The sequence below is a fragment of the Chlorocebus sabaeus genome, chromosome 22, assembly GCF_047675955.1.
Source record: "Chlorocebus sabaeus isolate Y175 chromosome 22, mChlSab1.0.hap1, whole genome shotgun sequence".
Classification (NCBI taxonomy): Eukaryota; Metazoa; Chordata; class Mammalia; order Primates; family Cercopithecidae; genus Chlorocebus; species Chlorocebus sabaeus.
This window is the reverse complement of record NC_132925.1, coordinates 97,353,276-97,370,263: the sequence shown is the minus strand read 5'-3', so window position 1 is coordinate 97,370,263 and position 16,988 is coordinate 97,353,276. Positions and strand designations below refer to the sequence as shown.

Genomic DNA, 16,988 nt, shown 5'->3' with positions numbered 1-16,988 from the left:
TATCTGGGAGTTACATACTTTCTTTTTTTCCCCAGTGGATACCCTCACATTTTTAACACACACACTAATCTCTGGTGGCATCAATTATGTTAAACTCCATGTCTGTTTTGTCCTGCCTACATTATCTCCCTTTTTCAGAATCTCTGCCGAAGGTCAGCTACACACACAGGAATGCAGCACTGAGAAGGGGGAGGTGAGCGTGAGAACTTTGAGATCCCCTGTGGAGTTAGTCTGAGCTCTCCCTGGGCTGAGAAGTGGCCTCACCCCCCTCAGGAATTCACTGCCTCGGAAATGAGCTCTGGGAGATGATGCAGTGCTGTCCGTGGTCATGGGCACCCTCTGAAACTCAGCCCCTCTCTGCCCTACCTACCTTGAACCTTGCTCCTAACTCTACTTCCTCCCTGCACACACTGGTCAAGCCCTGCTCTCAGACCCCTGGCTGGAAGTAGATGCGTCTGTATGAACTCATGTTCACACACAAGGGCACACACTCACATTCTCTTACACACGGACACACACACACACACACACACACACACACACACACACGCTGCAGCAAGCATTTGACCAGAAGCTGTGGCTGCTTTTGAAAACAGGGTGGAGCAGTACTCCCCTTTAGAGTCTCCCACACTCCCAACACCATGACCCCTGATATGGTGTGGCTGTGTCCCCACCCAAATGTCATCTTGAATTGTAGCTCTCATAATTCCCATGTGTTGTGGGAGGGACCTGGTGGGAGACCATTGAATCATGGGGGCAATTTCCCCCGTACTGTTCTCGTGTTGGTGAATAACTCTCCTGAGATCTGATGGTTTTATAAATGGGAGTTCCTTTGCACAAGCCCTTTTTGCCTGCCTTCTGCCTTTCGCCTTCTGCCATGATTGTGAGGCCTCTCCAGCCACATAGAACTATGAGTACCTTAAACCTCTTTTTCTTTATAAATTTTGCAGTCTCAGGTATGTCCTTATCATCAGTGTGCAAACAGACTAATACAACCCCCTGGCTAAGCTGTCTGGTGACAGACTGCTGACCCCCTGGACCAAACCGAGCCCTGGGGTTTTGAGGGAAGGAGTTATCAGGCTTTTCCTCTCTGTGCCCAGACCAGGAGCTCCAAGGGTAGGACCTAGGTCTCCTCTTCCTCTATCCCCTGGAGCAGGAGCTCTCTCACACACTTCATTCTCCATGCCTCAGTTTCCCCTTGTGGCAGTTGTAAAGAGGCATCGCTTGGATCCCCCTTTAGAAAGAGCTTGCCACTCAACTGTGAGGAGGGCAATGAGCTGGAGCCTCTAGCCACATTGCCTTCAGACTCTGGTGAATAGGTCTATGACCCGGCCTGTCAATACTCTTCCCAGACAGCCCCAGACATTGACCAAGCACAGTAGGGTTACTAAGGCTTCTATTCCAGCCTTTGCCCTCGAACTTGCTATCAAATTGGTGGAGACTTTTTCAGATCTGCATCACAGTTGGAGTTTCTCTCTGCCCAATCCTACTTTCTCCTCTTTTGTCTCTCACAGGTCCCCCTGCCATCCAATAAACGTTCACACTCCTAACTCCACCTTAGCATTTGCTCACTAGAGGACCTGAACTGACACACCTATAGTTAGCACCACCCTTCCCCCAACAGAGCTCTAAGCCTCAGCCTCCAGGACCAGGGATGGTCATTTCAGAACTTGTCGCTGGGCTTCATTTCCAAATCTATTAAGTCAGGATGATTCTTTCTCCATCACCTGCTCTCCTGTGAACTCAGTTTTCTTCCTAGATGCAGTTGTTGCACCACCAGAAGATCCCCCACAACCCCATACCCAAGCAGTGCCAGGCTTCCCTGCAGAGGACAGTCCATGTCTAAGTCACAGTCACATCCCCAACCCCCAGATGAGTGTAGGTGGTGAGATGTGAAGGGTGAATGAATGATATTCACTGTGTGCTGTTACGGAAGGGATGAAGGGAATATTTATTCTTTAAATGCCTGCCCAGGCCTCTCCTGCCCTCCACCAAATTACAGCTTGGAGTTAAGGTGCATCTTCTCACAGGAAGAACTGGTCCCAAAAGAAGGTGCACCCTGGGGAGGTGGTGATCACTCCATATTCCCGGAGCTGCCAGCCCCACTCTATGGATAAAGACCAAAAGTGTAGGTCCGTTCAACTTAGAAGCCCAGAGAAAGCAAATGTTGCTTGCATCCGGACAGCAATGTGGGTGGCTCTGTCAGGGGAATCTTAGAGCAGTGACTCCCCCAGCCAGGTGGTTTCCTCACCATCTGCCTCCACCATACAGGTCAAGGTCACTCTGTGGCTCCCCAGCCCCCTTCTCACTCCACTGTGGAGCCCCTGAGTTGGGAGTCTTGAAGTCAGTGAGTGCACGATTCTGAGAGGAGGCGAGGGCGGCACACACCGCATGGATGAGACAGGCAGGAAGCCAGGCAGGCTCCGAATGAGTAACTGCAGATTCTCTTTGTGCCATGCCTGTTGTCACGGGGGATGGCAAGTGACTCCACTTCTCTCTCTTTCCCGCCACCTCCCGTGTCCTTGGCACCCATATGATTCTGACATCCAGAAGGGATATGAGATGGGGCTGGAGACTAGGGACAGGTTTTAGGGATCCCAGAGGGAAGACTTCAGAACAGACCACCCCAGGGAGGAATCCGTGCAAGAAGGACATGGGGGAACAGAGAGTAGGAGGTGACTATGGCTCTCCTCCTCAAACCTGGACTGGGAAGGCAAGGTAGACTCCAGAGGGGCTTAGGCTTTGGACAGGGTGGGGAGATTGGGACCACAGGCTTCCTGCTCCCTCAGGTTGTCCATCGGCCCCACCTCTGCTTCTGACATCCCTCTTCCTCCAAGAAGCCTTCCCAGATCAACTGGGTGCACGAAAGGATGGCTCCCTCAGCAGATTCTACAGGACTCCCCAAGAGTGGGCCCATGGTTGACCTCCCCTCCCCCCAGTGCCTCAGAACACAGGACAGGACATTCGGGAGCAATTAGTTGAAACATGGTCACATTTAACATTGGTTGAATTTCTTAGGCTTTTGTTTGGTTTTGCTATTTTCTTTCTGCTCTTTTCATTTCTGAATGTTTTGTGCCCTTTGATAGGTAAGGAAGGGTGGATACCCCAGGAGAACAATTCTGAAAGAACAAAGAAGTGATGTTTATCCCAAAGAATCTGCAAGGAAACAATTATTTCTGATTCACCTGCTCCCTTCCAGGGAGCAAGGCCTGCAAAGGCATCAGATGCCTTCCCGGCCACTCACTGCCTCCAGCCTGGCCATCCAGCCCTCCAACAGAGGAGGGGTAGTGTGGGCCCCACTCCAGAGCCAGGGGAAGGCAGCCCATCCCCACTGGTAGCCAGTCCCTCTCCCTCTCTCCTCATCCTGCACACCAGCCATCCACTGGGGGTCACATGGCAAAGTAAGGTCTGCCTCTCCAATCCTCACACCCATCATACACCCTCAAGTGTCCAAGAACCTTGTCCTCTAGAGAGCAGGAGAACTTCAACAACCCAGGGGGGATGACGTATTAATGGTGGGATTTCAGCATCCTGCAGCTGGCTAGGTGCTGTGTGTGTATGTATGTGTTGAGGAGTGGGGGCTGAGGATTCACAACACCCCAAACCTACAGATGTGCTCTTCACATCTATGGCTCCTAGGACACCATGGCAGCAGAAGTAACTTCCCAGGAAAAAGACACAATTCCACTGTCCTGCCAGGGAACTGAGACCTGAGACGGGGTACACAGGGTCATAAGGAGAGACAAAGACCCCTGATTTCTGAGCTAACAGCAGCCGTCAGGGGTGTGGATAGCTGAGGAGAGGCCTCAGGATCATTCAAACCCTCCCACCACTGGGAGATTGAGTACAAACTCAAGAAAGGCTAGGACAGAGGCGTCTCTACAGCTCCCAAATCTAAGGAAGGGCCCGTGTCCAGCCTCACTGATTATATCGGGAAGGAGGTAGAAATTGCAGGGAGCACAGTAGTTCCCCAAGTTCCCCTCATGGCAAGGGGATGCCGCCCATCCACCTCTGTGCCCCCAGTGCACAGCACAGGGCCTGGCACACAGAAAGCGGTTAATAAATGTGCATGGAAGAAAGGAGGGAGGTAGGCATGAAAGGAAGGACGAGGCGGGGAAGGGAAAAAGAGCAAGTGCAGGGGCTGGAATGCTGGAAGGGAGGAAGAAAGGGGAGGAAGAAGAGAGAGCAGAAAGAAAGTGTAAGCACGCCCTGAAGAAAGGGCCAGGGCACTCATCCCTTCCCGGCTTTCCCCCGACTCCCCTCAAGCCCAACCCATGGCAGCATTCCGACGTTCCCTCGCTGTAGGGAGGGAAGCCCTGGTGGGTCCTCAGGGAGCTCCTGCGCGCCGGCTGTTCAGCCAAAGCCTAGCGCGGGACCTCCTTCAGGTAGCCGCACATTCTGCTCGGGGCGCTGGGACCCGCTGCCCTCTCCGCCTCTCCGCTGAACTCCGCCCCGCCTTCTATCGCACTGCTCCGCCAGCCACGCTATCCTGCCGCCGCGACCACACCTCCAGCCTCGATTGTGCAGGCTCGAGCCCGTAGAAAGGGGGCCAGCAGCCACCTGCGCTTGGTCCACAAGAAGACGCGTTCCCAGGGCGCAGAGCTGGTGACCCCGCTCCCCTTTCCAGGGAAGAATAAACGAGAGGAGGGGCTGGCCCGGTGTCACCCGGCGGCCGAGCCGCCGCCCATTGGAAGCTCAGCACCAGAGGCAGGCGGCCAGTACCCCAGTATCCCCAGCTGTAAAATAGAGAATTCAGGAGGAGGAGGAGGTCTGTGGTTCGTTGTAGGTCAGCTGCGGAGTCGGTCCGCGGGCTGGGAGCAGACCTCGCTCCCCACGCGAGGGCGCTGCAGCCCAGCCTCCCTGGAGAGGTGCCCTGGTCGAGACCTGCGAGGGTGCGGACAACCCATCCTCCCTGGAGCAGGTCCCCCGAGGCTTGAAGGGCCAGGGCACCCAGCAGGTTCTGAACGCGCTCCGTCAGGTCACCCGAGAGTAGGGAACACCAAGGAACCCAGAGTCGGGCCTCTTTGGAGCCCTCGCTTCCTCTCGCCCGGCTTCTTCGGCGCGAAGGATGAATCTGGGCTGTTGAAAATGGATCAAACAACCCGATCTCTGTCAGCCCCAGGTCACGTGCTGGGCCTCAGCTCGCAGCCTGAGAAGATAAGTGGCGCTTCATGTCCCGTAATCGGGTTTGCGCGCAGGAGCCCCCCGAGGCGCACAGGTGGGAAATGGGGAGGCTGGCTGGGAGGCCTCCTGGAGGAGGTGGCTCCGAGGGTAGACGTGAGGAGCGCCCTGGGGTGGGGCTGAGGGGGCGTACGGAGGTGGGAGCATGGAAGGATGGGACGTGTTCTGGTCTCGAGATTCCCGGGTGATGAGCCGTAAGGGGCGAAGGCCTATAAATGTCTCACGACGGAAGACCGAGGTGTGGGATTGGCAAAGGGAGAGCAGAGCTTCCTCACTCGCAGGGGGGCCCCAGCCCCGCCCCATACCTGCGCGGCGGCCCCGCCTCCACCCATCCATTGGCTAGACCCGCCGCCCGTCAGACGAGCCCCCGGGACCCGCCCCCAGCCCTGAGCTGCGCCTCTTAGCTCTGGGGCCACCGCGCCAGCGCCACTCTGCCAGGCTCCCGGCCATCGCCCGCCTGGTGCGCCGCCCGCCAGCTCTTTGCCCGCGCGGGGCCGCCCGCCGCGGGCTCAGGGCAGACCATGTGCCCGCCAAGTCCGCTGCCCGCCCGCTGGCTATGCGTGCTGGCAGGAGCCCTCGCCTGCGCCCTTGGGCCGGTGGTGAGTGTTCGCCCGGCCGCCCTGAGTCCCGGCAGCCTGGGAGTTGCGGGAGGTGGGGGAGGTGGGGGGCGGCGGGAGCCGGGCCATCCGTGCGCGTGTCTGTGTAAGAAGAATAGGGGACATCAAGCACCTCGTCTCGCCTCCTCCCACCGCTCCAGACCGAACCTAGACGCGAGGGCTGGGATACTGGTCGTGCCCAGTCCCTCCCAGCGCAGCCCGGAGCAGGCACAGCATCGGTGGAGGGGCAGTGGGGAAGAGTGGGCCCCAGACTTGCCTTCCTTGTGGTGGTTGCCGGTGAGCAGTCGGGTGGGGCGGTCAGTGGGAGCAGGGTCAGGTACTGCGGCCGACTGAGATGAAAGGTTTGGTACGCCGTAGGTGAGAGGGAGGATGTGAGGGCCGTCCTTGTGTGCTGTGACCGTCCGGAGGTGTCAGCAGCAGAACCAGTGCTGGGGGCCCCAGGATTTGAGAAGGGGTTCTTGGGATCAGGTGAGTGACAGGCACATCCCTCCCTGTGCCCTTCCACTGAACAGAGCAAAAAGGTACCAGAGCCCAAGGTGGAAGCTGGTGGGCAGTGAGGGGCTAAGGGTGGTGGTTAACAGGAGGGGCCAGGCCTGTGCACGGAGAGAGCTGAGCAGGAAGCCAAAGCTAACAAGCAGTGGCCTCCCTCTTCCTCCCACTTCTGCTTCCTCTCAACGTGGATATGTGTATGCCCTTGATACATGTGTACTTGTGTGCCCCATGTGTGGGTGTGATGTGTGTATCTGTGGATGGCTTACCTGGGCCATGAGGCAGACGCCAATTGAGGCAGGAGATGCATGGATCATCTCACTCTAGAACAGGGAAGACCTCAGCGCTCATTGAGTCTACTGAAGCCCATTTTACAGATGTGCAAAGCGAGGTCCAGAGACACAAGAGCCACATCTGTCTGCCACCAGTTAGACCTAGACAGAGGTTGATTTTCTCCCTACCCCAGACCTTGAGTAATCTAGAGTTGCTGCTTAGGTAGGGCCTTAAATGCCCACTCCAATTTGGCTGGGCGAGGGTGAGGAATCTTGATTATCTAGTTCATTCTCTCCCATGGTCATTTCCCTCACCATCACCTCCACCAGAGCAGGAATCTCTGTGTTTCCATCTAGCGGCTGTCTTGAGCACCCTGGGAACAGGAAGCTCATTGCCTGTCCTAGGAGCAGACCTCTGACAATTGACAGGAGCCTCACCTCCACCCATGACAGCCATGAGACCAACCTCTTGAGCACTCAAAGTCTCACCAAACTCTGTCCCAGAGGCCACAGCTCTGGCACAACTTGCATGAAGCCTCCAGGCCTCTCCAACAACCCTCTGGCCCTCCCAACCCCGGGTTCAAGCCACTCAAACTCTTCTTGGATGAGCCAGGGATCTTGGAACCACTGCTGACACCCCATTCCTCCATCCTGAGAGGCTTCTGAGCTCAGGGGCAGAGTGGATTCAGAGAGGCCTCCTTTCACATCAGGCCACTTCTGCTTCACACTTCAGAGACAGCCCAAATCTGTCTCCTCTCGCTAATGCCTACCCTCTCCCTGTCTTTCCACATCTTATTCGTTTAGTGCCCAACTCTATCTCCTCCTCCAGACAGCCTTCCCTGATTGCTCCAAGCAACTCGACCCTTCCCCCTCTAACTCCACCCTTCAGCCCTACCCACCTCCCAGGCTGGGCTATTCTGGCCATCCTACGAGGTCAGGGGCTGGGGTCTCTATATTCCCATACTCCTTACAGTCCAGTGCAGGAGCTGGGTCCACAGAGAGAGAAGGGACTCAACCAGGACTGGGTGAGGGCAGGCTGGAGTGAGGGGTCCCTGTTTCCCTCCCTGCTTCTCCTTCCTCCCCGCCAGCTACCAATCGCTCCCTCATGGAATGGACACCAGGCAATGCTGCTCTAGCTGGACTCGGTGTGACTGCAGGGGTTGGCGGGGGGTGCCAAGAGTTATCAGAGTCATAAAATGGCAGCTGCAAAGTTCAGGTTGAAGGCCCAAGGCCTTATCACTCCTGTTTATGGTGCCCTGACTTCAGCCTGGAAAGGGGAAATCTCTGAACAGGGAGGCAAAAAAAAAAAAAAAAAAAAAAAAAGGAAAGAAAACCTCCAGTGTCTCAGAGGAGGAAGTCTGCCCCAAGGTCACCTGTCAAGCCTTCCAGTGCCCCTGCCACCCAGACAGCAGGCACAGGGACTCCTCATCCAGAAGCAGAGCTGCTCAGGGCGATGCCCAGCACAAGGCTGGGGGAGGAGAGTCACAGGCCTCCTCCTGGGAAAATTCTCTATCTGGTGTGGGAGACCAGACCCAGTGACTTAGGAGGAAGGGCCCAGATGGATGTGGGGTACAGTCTCCTAGAACCGGGGGAGGGGTTGCTGAGAGCAACAGTCAGTGGAGGCTCCCTGGAAGAAGCAGGACGGTTCTCTGAAGAGTTTGACCAGATGAGCCAATCTTTCACCCTAAACCATAAAACAGCCTCTGTTGACAGGACCAATGGGCCTGGCCCCAGAAGGAGGAGTCCCAGGAGCTGGGAGAGGCTTGGCTTCTCCCCCACTCTGAGGTTGATTAGTGGCCACCAGCTCCTGAAGGCCTCGCCCTGCCACCGGCATCCTGCTGCCCCCACCACCTGACTCTACCCTCTCCAGAGGCTGACCACAGCTGCCCAGGCCCTCTTGGCCCCCAGCAGGCCACCCTGTGAGCTTTGGAAAACATGGCTGCATCTGGGTCAGGCTCCTCCTCAAGTGAGGTTACCACCTCAGTGAGGCCTGGCCAGGGCTCCCAGGGTACCATGCTGGAAAAGCAAGCCCCTTTGGAAATTTCCACCCTCCAGTCCTGGTGCACTAAGACTAGGCCTTCTCTGAGGTTTGTAGGGCATCCTTGGGGAGCCCAGGCTGGGGACAGGAGATCTGGTCCTCACTCCACTCCATGGCAATGGCTTGACCTTGGGAACATCTTTAACCTCTGTGGAAGGGCCTCGGGTTCCTCACCACAAAAGGGAAGGTGAGAGGCCTCGGCCCAGTGTGCAGGAGAAGCGGGAGGAGAGGGTTGGGCTAGAGCCAGCTCTGCCTCCTGAGTGGGATATAATCTACCCCTGGAGCACCAGGGTCTCTGTGAAATGGAGTTTGTCTTTCAGGCAGGACTTCTGTGAGCTTTGAAGGAGGTAAAGGCTGTGAAGGTGGCTATGTGAACTGTGTGACCGTCATCCCTTCTCCTCCGTCCCCAGCTTGGGAGCCCTGTGGAACCTTATACAGCTATTTCTGGCCCTCATCTGCCCAGGGATTCCCAGGGCAGGCAGGAGTCCTGGGCTTAGGGGAGGTGTCCTCATGAGGTGGCCAAAACATTTTGGGGGTAAGGCTCCAGGCCTAGGTAGGCAATGGGGCCTCTCAGAGCAGATGGGCCTTCACACCGTGGGCAGCCTCAGTGGAAATCCAACATGGGCCATGAGACAAGGGTAGGGGCGCTAACCTCTACCTGCCATAACTCTGTCATTGCTGGACCCTTCACTGTGGCCCCTTTGGCCATGGAGCAGGAAATGGGGCCTGGGGACTATGCAAAGCCTAGTCCCTTTCTTAACCCCTTCTGTTCAACCCCCAGATTCTGCCTTACCCTATTTGACTTCCCAATACAAAATGATTTTTATTGTACCTATTGAAAATGTCAGTATGTACAAACTCTCTCACATAACTTAGAAGTATTTCTTTTTTTTTTTTTTTTTTTTTTCCTTTTTGAGATGGAGTCTTGCTCTGTCACCCAGGCTGGAGTGTGGTGGTGTGATCTTGGCTCACTGTAAACTCCAGCTTCCGGGTTTTAGCGACTCTCCTGCCTCAACCTCCCTAGGAGATGAGATTACAGGCTCCTGCCACCATGCCTGGCTAATTTTTGTATTTTTAGTAGAGACAAGGTTTCACCATTTTGGCCAGGTTGGTCTCGAACTCCTGGCTTCAGGTGATCTACCTGCCTCAGCCTCCCAAAGTTCTAGGAATTACAGGCCTGAGCCACCGCGCCTGGCCCCTTAGAATTATTTCTGAAGAAGAAAAAGCAGTTTAATCTCTCCACCACGTGTATAGTGTTTCAAATTTTTACTTTTTTGGTGAAAATTTATAAACAAGCAGAGAGAATATTATAATGAACCCGCAAATACCCAATTCCGAGGTTTGACAATTGTTAACATCTAACAATTAATACATGCTTCATTTGCTTTTGGGCTGAAGTATTTTAAAGTAAATTATAAACTTCCTGACCTTTTACCCCAAATCATTTCAGAGCGCATCTCTAAAACCAAAGGACACTCTTCTATATAACTATGATACTGTCATTACACCTAACAAAATTGACAGGAATTGCTTAATATCTTTCAAATATCCCCAGCTGGAATGTAATGAAGCGCCACAGGACGAGTGGTGATATTATCCAGGGCTTGGTCTTCTCGCAGGAGTTTCATGTCTGTGTCTGACGGGACTGTCCAGCGAGCTGGAAGGGAGAAAACCAGGTGCCTTGGCAGTGAGTGTCAGGCTGGGCTCCGCTGGGCAGGACCTAGTCTTTTCATGCAGCCCATCTCATGCTGCCCATTATCTCTCAGGAAGTGCCTCCTACTGCCTAACTTCAAAACAAGTTCTTCCTGCACAGCAGGTCACCAGAGGAGGGGGAAGAGGTCACCAACCAACCTCCATGTACTAAGGACTCATAGCCTTGTGGCTGCCTGTGCTGGAGTCCAGCCCTCTGCAGGTGGCTCCAACACCAATGTCACCCACAGGCACTGTGTTTATAAGCTGAGTCCTGCAAACTCAGTTCCCTAGGTGTGGCCAGGATCACAAGCAGCAGAGGATTTAAACTAAATGCTTAGCCTGTGTTCCTCTGCAAATAAAGGCTTCATGCCCCCGAAAGAAACCTTCCAAGAAGAACCCTTAGATGGGAACAAGCTAAATGTCTGTGCTCGGGTTCTGCTAATTATGAGAGCCCTTGTCTTGATGTCACTCTGAGATGTGGAAAGTTCTTCTTCTCCTGAGCACAATCCTGTATCCCTCTGTCTCCCCCTCTTCCTCCCCAACCCCATCAACCCTCACACAGCAGTTCTCATTCTCCTCTTCTACCAGAGTTCAGCCTTCCCCAAGAGGAAGTGAGGCTGGCAAAAAAAAAAAAAAAAAAAAAAAAAAAAGAATTTGCAGCGCGGAAGCTTTGGGCTGTTGGCAAAGGGATGTAAAGATACAAGGAAGAGAAGAGAAATCAGTACAGCGCGAAGCTAACTGGCAGACTCGAGACCTCTGGTGGGTGTGGCTGGCACTTGTCAGTGGGTAGGAACTTCAGCCTGCCTGGGGTTATGCAAGGCACTACAGTTGTGGCTAGGCTTGGGTGTGGACGGCAGGGGCAGCCTGGCATGAGGACGACTAGAGCTTTGACAGTCACCGCTAATGCTCCTGGTGCCTGGCTGGTGTCTTTTACATGTGACCCTCAACCCCAATTCTAGAAGTAGGTGGTATTGTTGTTGTCCCCATTTTATAGATGAGGTTGAGTAAATTGCCCAAGTCATCCAGACAGGAAGCGGCAGACAGTCTCATTCTGGAACCTGTGGTCTGAACTAGGCTCTGCCACCTCATGAAGAGGGGGCGACTACTTCCAGGGTGGGCTATGGCATGTCCATGCTGTGCTGGGACTTCAGATATTTTTAAAATTAGTAAAATGCACAAATCTGAATTGACAGCTCAGTGAATTGTGACATATGTGTACACCTGTGTCACCACTGCCCAGGTCAAACGATTACACACTCCCATCACCCTAGCAGGCTGCTCCACAGTGAGGGGAAGTCTTATTTTGACTTCCTTTAGCGCTTTCTGCAAAGCTGGGAGCATGTTTCTCCTCTCTTTTGTGACTCCTGGATCCCATGATCCAACTTATCTTCGTATGTCCTTTACCTGCTCCTTTCCTGCCCTTTCCTCCTCCCACCTTTTCTCTCCTCTCTCCCTTCTTGCCTCCCAACTACAAGGTCTGCACGTCCTCGCCCACTCACATGCAAAAGCCAGCAAGGATGGGAAGCTGGGCTGCTGTCCTGTGTGCCTGTGATCGCACTGCTTTCTCCCTGGCTCCTCCATTCCCTCGTGTCTCTTTTTTACCCCATGATTTCAGCAGGGGGCTGGCGGAGTAGAGTGAATAAGTCATGAGATATGAGATGGTTTCTGTAAAGGGCTGGGGTCATGGGGGAGAGGGTAAATGGAACCACTCCTGAGCCCCCTGTCCTCTAATTCCCATTCCCCTGCCTCCGTTAACAGTTGCAGGCAGGAGAAAAGTAAAATAGCCGTCTTGACAAACCTCAGAAGCACAAATCATCCATGGAGGCTCCGCACGCTTGGTAATTTGCAGACAGTTTTTTCTCCTGCCTCACTTTATCCAGCCTGCTGCATTTTGTGCTCTTCTCAGAGACCAGCTGCTCCTCAGAGGGACTCACGCTTCCTGCTGTGCTACTTGGCTCCTCCTGCCCTAGTTCGCTGGCCCCAGATGACGAGGCTGGGGCTTCTGATTCGAGGCAGTAGCTGTGGTCTCAGGCTTCCCTTGAGGAGCTTGAACACGGCCTACAAACCTGAGCGTGGCCCACCCTGTCTTTCAGAGCCCCTTGCATCTAACAGCTACAACTCCCAGCATCTTCACCCATACCCCCATCACCACACCTAGCCTTTGCTCCAGATCTCAGAGAACCCCACATGGAGAGGCAAAAGCAGGGCTTTCTCTCTAGCCCCTCACCAATTCCTGTGCCGGACTGAGCTCCAAAAAGGAAGCTTAAAGAAAGCCTGGCCCTGCAGTTGAGCTGAGGCTGGAGAGTTTTGGGCCAGGCTGGGCTCTCAGCACCTTCTTTAGGACAGGAGTTCCTAAGCCCAGAAGGGACCCAGGCAAGACTGAAGAAGTCCACAGCATCTCCTCCATCCCGATCTTCTGTCCTCTGCCATGGTGTTAGCTGGATGTGGGAGGTGAATGACAGAGAGTTGGCAGGAGAATCCTGAGTCTAGTTGGAGACAGGAACTAACCAAGTCTTGTTCATTCCACCTGCCCCCTCCTCTCTATGCCCCCTCTTCTCTGTATCCACTGTCCTGCCCAGGCTTCATTAGTTCCTGCCTAGACTGGTGCAATAGCTTTCAGCCCCACCACCTGCAACCTGAGGGATCTTTGTAAAATGTGCATCCCCCATCCTCAGTCTCCTGGTTCAAGTCTCTGTTGGCCCCCATGGCCTAGGAGTGAAAGCTCACATTGAAAACTGGCATTCCAGGGCCTTCCCAATCCTACCCCAGTCTACATCTCTCAACTTGTCTCCCGATGCCCCTGGAACTCCTTGCTGCAGCTACACCAGGCTTCTCACAACCTTGCATGTATTAGGCATTTTCATGCCTCCATGCTTGCGCACACGCTGCTCTACTTTCTGGGGTGCTCTGACTCCTCTTCTAATTGTCTAACTCGCACATCCTCCGTGACCTACCTCTACAGAATGAGTACAGCATACCCACTCTGTAGGAAGCCCAGACTCTAGCTATATCCCACCCTGGAACACTTCCCCAAGATCAGTAGGCTTGGCTACATTCAGCCAGGGAATTTTTCAACTCTCTCTGTGTACCTGAAGTCCAGAGGGATAATGAGGATGTTTAGAATAGGGAAATAAATAAGTGGGAGAGGAAGTCCAAAGTCTGCCTGAATTCCTCAGTGATAAGGACTAGAGGGAGCTGCCCTGGCCCGGTCCCTCAAAGGGCAATGGTTGACCTGAGGACCCAAGGCGAGGCTGTGGAGGACTGATGTAGTCCAGACCAGCGGTCAGAGACCTAGGTCCCATCTGGGAATGCACATTTGCTGGGTGACCTCAGGTCCCTCTTTGGGTCTCCATTTCCTCCACCCCTCCCCAGATAGGGCTCAACACTAAACTAAATTGTGACAAAGAGAGAGCTCATCTTCCAGACCACACCCACTTTTTCATAAACACCACAGGCTTCGGTACCCACCCCTCCTTTCTCTCCAAACTGCCTCTAAGGAAAGGCTCTGTGTCTGTGCAGCTGAGGGAGCAAAGTTGGCTGGAGAAGTTGGCCCAACACTCTTCTACCCTCAGAGAGTTGCAAACCAAAGCTGCCGGAAATCCTAGGCACCCATGGTGACTGGGAAACAAATATTTCTTGGCAAACTACATGGCCACAGTCCTGGCTTAAGATGGCCCAGGAAGTGAGGGCGTCCGTTGTCCTGTCCTCAGAGGGCAAGGCTGGACACTTTTGTTTACAGCAACCAACAGAAAACTCAACTGAGCCAAGCTATGAAGGCAAGGCATCAGCTCATGTTGGAGCAGTAGGGCTGGTTTCAGGTATGGCTGCATTCACAGACCCAGACAATATTAAGAGAACCTGATTTTTCTCCATCTCTCTATTCTGCCTTCAACTGTGTAGTTTTCATCCATGTGTTCCACTTGTCAACAAGAAGACAGCAGAAGCTTGAGCCCTTGCTTCCTTTAAGGTTTCCAGTCCAGTGGGAAAAAGCAAATTCACTTGCTTAATCACTTAATCCAAAGTCCCAGGAGTGAGCCTCCCGGCTCTGAGTAGCCTGACTCGGGCTATGTGTCAGGCACTGTGGCCAGGAATGCTCTGATTGACTTAAGCCTTGGTCACATGTCAATCCCCTGGAAGAGAGTTCATCAGCACTCCATGAACTAGAGGTAGGGAAGGAGGTTGTTTCCTAGACACAGAGGAGAACATGGCACCAGAAGAGAGCAAAAGATGGTGGAAGGCAGAAACAATAAATATCCACTAACATCCATCCTGTTTTCAGGTTACAGTGTCATGAGAGGTGAGAATGGACAGGAGAATCAGGAGAGGCTGGAAAGGGGCCGGAAAGTAGAATGAACCCTATTGCTGGTGGGAAATGGGGTTGGGATGGTACCTTGGTGAGAAACGTGCTCTAAGACTGGCAAGACAGACCAATGATGGGATACAAGGCAGGGTGGCCAGTACCCAGGTTCCTCTTCCAGAAGCCACCTCTGAGATCTACCTGGCCACTCTTCCCCCTATACTTGAGGATGAACCAGCCACAAATCCCTTGAGACAGAGAGTCTTGAGCATTTCAGCCTGAGTAACCCTTATGGAAAAGAGAGGAAGCACATGACCCCAAAGAGGAACCACAGACACAGTTTCCTTGAAGCCTCCTGTCTTTTAACAGTTATACGAATAACTGTATCATGCTCCATCACACAACTGTGTTACTTTCAATACATTTTAAATGACTTACCAGCTAATATCTTTACCCCGGTTGGCTGGTAAAGGTGCAAGATGGAGCTCGTGTTCACTGTGCAGCTTTCAGGGCAACACAGGTGAGGTCTGGATTCTGGGGAAATCTAAAGGAGTCTTGGAGAGGGAGGCCTTCCCTGGACCTGGACGAGGTCAACTATGGTGCTAGCTGCTTCTGGGAGTGTTGGCCTTCAGGTGACCTGTGAGACAGAAGCTCTACCAGCGAGTCCTCAACAGGAATGAGAGAGCTGTTTGGGGTGGAAGGGACTTGGCTGTACAGCCTCTTAGGCACTGAGTTGTTCAGCTTCAGCTTGGACCCCTCTCCCTCCACAGCAATGGATTGCTGGCTGCCAGCTGGGATGCACATCCCAGTAAATGGAGCTGATTTACTTAAAACAATGGTCAAAGTACTAAGCACTTTGGTGCCTGCAGGCCAGGAGGGACCTCCTTAAAGGAAGGTCCCCCACCTATGTTCTTCCCACAGACCTACTTCAAGAAATCTCTAAGTCAGCAGGGGAGGTGGTTGAGGCCCATGTAGCCTACAGAGAAACTGAGGCCCAGGGAGGTAAGGATCCTGTCCCAGGGTGGGAGGGACAAGTTGGAGGAGACACCGAGAATGTCCGACTCTGGAGTGGTCTTGCTGGACTCTCTCCTGTGGCCCTCGTGGAAACCAACATTCTCCTCAGACAGAGATAAGGAAACTGGTGTGGGGTTGCCGGGGCCAGCAGCCACTTTTCTAGAGCCAAAGACGCAGAAGCTGCTGCCAGCCCAGTGCTTCCTCCATGGAGGCCTTCACCCACCCTAACCCATCTAAGAGCTCCCAAGACCTACATTTTTCTGGCTGTTCCCAGATAGCCATCACCCCCACTCACATGTCTTCCAAAAGGTCAGTGTCCCCAGTCACCATGGTCTGACCCACCCCTGATCCCTGGCCAGGGTACAGGGAGGGGCAAGGGAGAAGCTTGGGCTTTTCCATCCCTTCTCTTCACTTTCCAGAGACAGGTGGGATTCTAGAGGTGCTCTCTTACTTCCTTAAACCTCCCTACCCTCAGCAGATCTGGTATAGTTTGAATTATTTAGAAACTAAAAAGGAGACAGGTGAGGTCTGGGCAAGGAAGGCCAGAGTCCCCTTCCTAGCCTGGTGACCCAGGGGACTGAGCACAGAATCCTGGAATGACAGCAGCTGGAAAATACAGCTAGACTCCTGGATTCTTCCTGGGGCTGGCACTGGAAACCAGAGGCCAGGATCCAATTCCACATAACAGAGTAATAGCATGAGCTGGCCCCACTCATCAGGGAGACTGAGACAGGGACAGACTCTCAAGCCAAGCTGGAGAGTCCAGAGGGCCAGCTTAGGCCTCTAAGGGGAGGCCCTTTTGCCACCATCTGGAGTTGTGCCACCCACGAAGAGACAAAGCAATTATAGCTGCAGCACTATTGGGGGAGCCATCAAGAAGCTGTGGGGGTCCTCAGGACTGACCCAGGTTTGGGGGCAATGGACAACAGGTTGGAGTCAGGTTCAGGTTTCAGTCTGGGGTTGGTATTGGGGCTCCATATGGAACTTGGATCTCTTCCAGGGAGAGGGCAGGTGAATCCAGAGACTGGGCCTGGTGCTCCTGAGTCTATGAACAAAGCTGATGGGCCCTCCCTGTCTTTGTCCCCAGGGCAGCCAGGCAGCCAGGCTGCAGGAGGAGTGTGACTATGTGCAGATGATCGAGGTGCAGCACAAGCAGTGCCTGGAGGAGGCCCAGCTGGAGAATGAGACAACAGGTGAGGCCCCCATGGGCAGAGGGGGGGCTGCATGCCCCCAGGGAGTCCACGATTCCTCATGTCTCGAGCTGAGATCCAAGTCACGTTCGTTCCACATTTGTTGGATGATGGTGAGGAGCGGCTGGGGAGCCAGATGGAAGAAGAAAGGGGCTAACAGGCTTCCACATTCCCACCCCAGGTCTGGGGAGCTCCCAG

General features: G+C 53.9%; 1 protein-coding gene across 2 annotated transcripts in view; it reads left to right on the top strand.

Annotated features, from left to right (window-relative positions):
• Nucleotides 1-5,586: 5,586 nt before the first annotated feature.
• The window catches only part of VIPR1 (vasoactive intestinal peptide receptor 1), a 34,716-nt gene continuing 23,314 nt past the window's right edge, over nucleotides 5,587-16,988 (top strand). For both annotated transcript variants that reach the window (XM_007983794.3, XM_007983791.3), the window contains exons 1-2: nucleotides 5,587-5,780; nucleotides 16,688-16,793. In XM_007983794.3, the coding sequence (XP_007981985.1) occupies nucleotides 5,703-5,780; nucleotides 16,688-16,793 (184 nt within the window). In that variant the 5' untranslated portion in view covers nucleotides 5,587-5,702. The remainder of the gene's footprint in view (nucleotides 5,781-16,687; nucleotides 16,794-16,988) is intronic.